The following is a 6,649-nucleotide window of genomic DNA, read 5'->3' as shown; positions in this document are numbered from 1 at the left end:
TTATTTATTTATTATATATTTATTTATTTTATTTACTTATACGCCCAAGGTGTATCCTAAAAGTAAAATTCCATGCTATGTGAAATTTTTATTTTACCGACACGAAACTGTTTACCTACCAGCAGAAATATATTTTCTATTCAACATAAAAACCATTGATTCCAATGCTCTTTTTCATCCGATGTAGCCAGGGTTAAACGCAGTGACCATATCGGCGTCAGTAGAGTCATTAACGCAGCATCAAAAATTGTTTCGAGCATAATTTCTTCTTCGTTTTCAATTAATCGCTGTTTCCCCCCCCCCCCTCCCTCTTTTAGTCCTTAGAATTTGCGGAAGAAATGAAGGCCACCAGATTGGGTTCTCGCCACTTTGCAATCTGCAAATTATAGCCCTTCTCCGTTCTTTGCAATCTGCCGATAGCCCTTTCTCTGTAGGAGAGACATCCCGTGAGCTCTGAGGGAGTCTGCCACAGATTCACTCCAGCGTCTCCTTGGTCTTCCTCTGGCTCTCCATCCAGAATATTTGATGTTATGTGCCCTCAGAGCTGATTGGTTTGGGGGCATTCGTGTGAGGTGCCCGAACCACTTGATCTTTTGTCTCTCAATGTGTGGTAGGACTGGTGTTGCTCCTACCATGTCTCTTATAATTTCATTTTTATCTTGTCTTGTCTTGTCTTGTTTACCGCTCTTCTTAGACATTTCTTTTCGCATGTGACCAGCTTCCTCTCGAAGGCTTTTGTTAGGGACCATGTCTGGCACTGATATGTGAGTGTTGGTAGAAAAATAGCATTGATGAGCTTCGCCTTGGTGCTCATGGGAATATTGGGATGTTTCAGGAGAGCGGCGAGTTGATGGCTGACTGCCATGGCTTTCTGGCATCTGGTCTCTATTTCCCGATCGAATTTGCCACTTTCTGTGAAAATGCTTCCCAGGTATTTAAATTCGCTTCTTTGTTTTAGTTGGGATTCGTTAATGTTGATATCCACTTCGTCTGGTCTCTTGCTAACTATGATGACCTCGGTCTTACTAACATTGATCCTCTTGTCATATTTCTCGCAGCTCGCGTTTAATTGTTTCATATTATGCCCCCGTAGTTGAGTTTACTTGTTCATCATTGCCAGGTCGTCTGCAAACATGAGTTCATTGAGTGTCTATTGGTCAGGATTGGCCTCCTTTGTAATCTGGTCCATGTAGATCACGAAGAGCAGAGGGAAGAGATTGCTGCCCTGCCTAACTCCGTATATTATTGAAAACCAGTCCAATGTTCCACTGGTAGTGCGAACTGCGCTTCTGCTGTTGGCATAGATAGCCCTGATGTTGTCTAGCAGTTGTCCCTTGATGTCGTTCTGCTCAAGGACCTTCCATAGCTTGTTTCTATTGACTCGATCAAAGGCTTTTTCCAGATCCACAAACACTAGATGGAGATCTTGGTCGTATTTTCATGCCCTCTCACACAGTTGTCGGAGTGCAAAAATTGCATCAGTGCACCCTCTTCCTTTTTATAAACAAACTGGGCATCACTGAGAAGATGTTCGGCTTTTGTGCGAGTGCGTTGCTCTAGGATCTTTGCATACATTTCCCCTGCATGACTGATAAGAGACATGTCTCTGTAGGTGTTGCAGTCTTTCTTGCTGCCCTTTTTCTTCCATATTGGCACAACTATCGCATATTGCCTGTCTGTTGGTACTTTTCTTTCTTTTCAAACTTTCTGGAAGATGATTGTAAACCAATGTATTCCGCTTTCCCCGCATGCAAGGATGGCTCCCGTTGTGATTCCATCTTCTCCAGCTGCCTTGTTCTTTGGACTAGTCTTCAATGCTTCTCTCACTTCACTCTACAGGATGGTAGGTTCTGAGTGCTCTGGGTAGCTGGCGATGGAGGGGCACTGTGTATTATGTGCCTGTACTCCTGGTGGGTTTAGTAGTTCTTGAAAATATTCTTCCAACCTTTTTATTATTTCCTTCACTTCATGTAGAGCTTCTCCATTGGTACAATTGATAATGGTTGTGGGTACATAGGGATCGTCTCTCACTCTCATCGCCTTCACCTTCTTGTAGAAATCTCCCCGTGATATCTTGCAGATTTGGCTTAGCTTTCCTCCATACTGGGTCCATGACTTTTCTTTTGATGTTATAACAACTTTCTTGCTGTGTCTTCTTCCAAGTCGATACTTAATGTAGTCCTCTTCGTTCTTTGACTTATATTATTATACAGTCTCTTTTTTCCTTGATAGCATCCTTAACTTCATCGTTTCACCGGGGTGTTGCCTTTCTGTGTCTTCCTTTTGTCGTCTTGGTACCACAGACTTCTTTCATAGTGTCCAGGAGAGCTATTTTGAAGTTGTCCCACGCTTACTTTACGGTTAGTATTAATAGAGTTGATAGAGTTAGCTTTTTATTTAGGGTGCATTTGATCTGCGTCTGCACCTGATCATCTCCGAGAATATGCATGTTTACTCTTTCTCTTGCTGTCTTTTATGGTTTGTGCGTATCCTTTCTTTCTTAGTGATGAACGTTGTGATGATTGGCCTGTGGTCTGTGTCCAGGCCAGTTTTGGGGATGGCTCTTAAGTCTGTGATTGTGATCCGCATTCGAGATCTCGCTAACATGAAGTCGATAAGTGATGACACCTTGATGTTGTTCCATCTGTACCAGGTGTAGATATGGCAGGTTCCGTGCTGGCAGTGGTGTTGGTGATGAATAAGTCGTGCTCTGCACACAGTTCAAATGCATGGTTGCCTTTATAATTGCATGGTGTTCTGTGGTCACTGTGTGGACCCAGGTGTTTTGTCCACGGTGTTCTTCTCTCTCCGACTCTTCCGTTGAAGTCTCCCATTGCATAAAGGTCTTCCTCGTCCAGGATGCTGCTCATTAAGTCCGAGAGTTGTTCGAAGCAGAAGACTTTTTCTTCGTCTGAGTAGGAGTCGTTGGACAGTGCATGCACCTGGATGTAGTTTGTGCTCTTTTTTCCTTCTCAATGCTGATTTTGATGCGTCTTTCAGAAATGAACTGTGTACTCATTATTTCTTTTGCTTTGTCAGGGTGTATGATGAAACCCACACCAGCTCTTTGCTCTTTTTTTTTACCCCGCTCCAAATGAAGACAAAGTTGGAGTGGATCACTTTTGTACCAGTTCCTTTCTTCCTGATGTCTGTAATAGTAATGTCCATGATGGAGATCTTGCTGTGGGTCGTGAACTCCACTATCTCAGGTTCTTTGTTTGTCAAGCTGCAAATGTTCCAGGTCCAAATCTTTTCCTTGTTTCTTGTTCGTTGTCCATTTTCCTCGCTAGGTCGTTTTCCGTTTTGATCAATCCGTTTGTGTCTCCGTTTATTTTCTTGAGCAATATTAATATCCATTGCCAGCCTGCTAAGCCAGTCGCAGTTTCACCAGAGCCCCGTTCGCCAGCAACGTTTCGGGGTGACCCGGCTCGGCCTTCACGGCTAGCGTAACGCCCCAGTGACATAAGTCACATAGTACTTCACCCAAACCCAGCTATCCCCTACTTTGTTCTGTTTCCACCTCCCACGACGTGGACCAGGAGTTGGACTTCGAGAGACCTGCTATTATACAGCGCCCATTTAGTTTTTCTCTCAGTTGCTCCCGAGGAGGCCAAAGAGGCGAAACGTTGAGCTGTGTCTATTTAACAAAAATTTTAAATTTTATATTTTTATGTTATTTTGTCTTAAATTCAAACGAGACTCCCCCTCCTACTCTGCTTTCAAAACAAGGATGATGATGATGATGATGATGATGATGATGATGATGATGATGATGATGATGATGATGATGATGATGATGATGATGATGATGATGATGAGTTTGTCTTTTGTTTTTGTTATCCCCCCTCCCCTCTCTCTCTTCTGCGAGCACAGCACAGCAGTTACCGTACCTACCAAGACTACGACATAGCAATGCTCACTCTGTCCTCCTCTGCCCGGCTCAACAGTAGGACCTGGATTGTGTTTCCTGGATATTATCTGGACACTTTGCCCATCAAACGATGTACTGTATCGGGCTGGGGACGCACGCGAACTGGTGAGTTTTTTGTTGGTTGTTGTTGTTGTTGTTGTTGTTGTTGTTGTTGTTGTTGTTGTTGTTTTAGGCGTTGTTGTTGTTATTGTTGTTGTTGTTGGTAGTGGTTGGTAGTGGTTGTTGGTGGTGTTAATAGTGGTTGTGGTGGTGGTGGTGGTGGTGGTGGTGGTTGTTGTTGTTACTGTGTTGTTGTCGTTGTTGTTGTTGTTGTTGTTGTTGCTATGTGTGTGTGTGGTAGCCTATCCGTTCGAAATGTTTGGAGCCCTGAAGAGCGTGCTCTTCGCCAGGGCCACCGCCTCCCTTGAGAGGCGCTGCCTCTCTGGAGGCGGTGTCGGCTTGTGTAAAGTTACCTGGCGGTCCGATGAGTCAGGTCTGTTTGTATGCCTTCTTTGGATATGATGTGTCCGAGGAATTTGATGGATTTGACGCAAAAATATCATTACTTTTCGTTTAGGGTGACTCCTGCTTGCTTCATTGTTTGAAGTACCATAATATGAAGTCTGCTGTCGTGTTCTTCCTTATCCTTTCCTCCGATCAAGACATCGTCAATGTCGTCCACCACTCTAGGAATGCCCGACAAGATTTGGGTCAATTCCCTTTGAAAGACCTCTGGTCCTGAGCTGATTCCGAAAGGCAATCTCTTGAAGCAGTACCTCCTGTAGGGCGTTATAAAAGTTATTAACTTTTGTGACTCTCTAGTTGTATTTTAAAAAATCCACCAGTGCAGTCTAGCTTACTGAAATATTCACATCCCGAGAGTTGAGCTAGCAGCTTGATCTGTTGTAGATAAAGGGACATTTTCTCTTTGCACACTTTCATTCAGCTCTGTAAAGTGTCCTGTCCTCTCTTTATGCATGTGTAGCATTTCGCATCTTTGGCAGGACATCCTTGTTTTTTGTGTGGACCTCTTCCACATCTGTGACATTTTTTTCCTATGTTTTCTTTTCTTTGGAATTTTTGCTTGCGGCCCTGCCCTTGACCTTGACTTTGACCTTGCCTGTAAAACTTTTCTTTCTGTAACCTGTTTACGTCTGAAACTTCGTCTCCAGTACTTTGGCTCATAGTATGCGACTGTGTCCTAGATGACTCATATGCTCTTCCTATATCTAGACACCTTGTTAGGGTGAGATTTTTGTCTTCCAAAAACTTTTCTCTTAAGCTTTCTTCTCTCACTCCTATCACCACAGGATCTCTTATTAAGCGGTCTTGCAACTGTGTGTCTCCGAAGTTGCAGGACTTGGCTAGCTGACGAAGTTGTGGAATGTAGGCCTCTCTTGTTTCATCTTGTTTTTGTTTCTTCGTGTGAAACTCGTAAGACTCGTAAGCTTCGTGTGTCTCTCCTATGCAAAAGTCATCAAAAGCTTGTAAGACGCTTTGGAGATTTTTCTTATCTGCCTCGTCCTCGAAGTGAAAACCTTCGAAAATGTCTACAGCATCTTCTCCAATCGTCGCTAGAAACACTGCACATTGGAAATCTTCTTCTTCCTTGCTTAATCTCGTGGCGATCGCATAATTATCTAAGTTTCCCTTAAACGTTTTCCACCCTTGTGCTAGTTTTGTGCCATCTGTTACATTTAATTTTGATGGAAGGGGTATGTTGGCTGTGCATTGCTTCTGCTGGTTTTCCTTGTTATGCTGTGCCATTTATGTTCACTAGTTGTGGAACTAGAAATCCAGAATAGATCTACTCAAATAAAAGACTCTAAGTCTAGAAATCTAGAATCTCCAGACCCACTTAAACCAGATCAGTCAACAAACAAGTCACAGTTTTAACTCGACAGTGTTCAACACTAGATTCGAATCTAGATCCAGATAGAATCTCCACCAGAATCTCTAGACTCTACCTAAACCAGTTCAGTTAAAAAACAAGTCCATCTAGATTCTAGTTGATCCAGGCCTATTACCACATTTAGATAATCTACTTCCATCAAGATCTCTAGTTTCTAGCTCTAGATCCAGAATCGATATATTATAGTCCTTCCCGTTTTCAAACAGTTAACTGCCTAAACCTAAACTCGTTCTTGTCTAGTCTAAACCTCTACTCTCACAAAGCACTGTTCTTGACAGAAAAACTCGAGTACGTCATTGAATTTGGGAGTTTTCTTGAAGTTGTTGGCTGTTCAGTGGCCACTTCTGACACCATGTAAAGTTACCTGGCGGTCCGATGAGTCGGGTCTGTCAGGGGGCCCCCGTCCAGGATAGATGTTGCCTTGTCCTGTCTACTGTCTGCGACTAAATCTCCAAGTGAGTGTCTCTCAGACGACGTCGGCCCATTTACCGCTGCTCAATGTGACGTTATCCAAGGGCGTGCTGCTCCCTTAACTATCTTGTCCCCGTAGTAAAGATAAGAGTCATGTCCATTGACATCACACACCCCTCACAAGCAATTTCAATAACAATTCAAAACGCTAAACGCATCAACCAGAAACTGAAACTATAACTCTGGAACCTTATATACACTGTACACAGCAGACACTTCGCCTACAAGTCGAGTCTCTGCGGAGGCCTGACATGGCGTCCAAACTTCGTTATGAAGTCAGACGTAGTGGAAGTGTCATGAAGGGTTGTGTCTGACTCTGGTGACTCTGCTGGTAATTCTGGCAGGTGGTGAGGCAA

At 43.5% G+C, this 6,649-nt stretch overlaps 1 protein-coding gene across 1 annotated transcript in view; it reads left to right on the top strand.

Moving 5' to 3' along the window:
- Positions 1–5,160, top strand: part of LOC106011325 (transmembrane protease serine 12) — a gene marked incomplete in the record, with an annotated part of 21,746 nt that extends 16,586 nt beyond the window's left edge. Inside the window, 2 exon segments of the mRNA XM_013080519.1 lie at positions 3,874–4,060; positions 5,144–5,160. Coding sequence (XP_012935973.1) covers positions 3,874–4,060; positions 5,144–5,160 — 204 coding nt within the window.
- Positions 5,161–6,649: the final 1,489 nt, after the last annotated feature.

This window comes from Aplysia californica, unplaced genomic scaffold (assembly GCF_000002075.1).
Source record: "Aplysia californica isolate F4 #8 unplaced genomic scaffold, AplCal3.0 scaffold00090, whole genome shotgun sequence".
NCBI classification, from domain to species: Eukaryota; Metazoa; Mollusca; class Gastropoda; order Aplysiida; family Aplysiidae; genus Aplysia; species Aplysia californica.
This window is presented reverse-complemented; position numbering and strand designations above follow the sequence as displayed.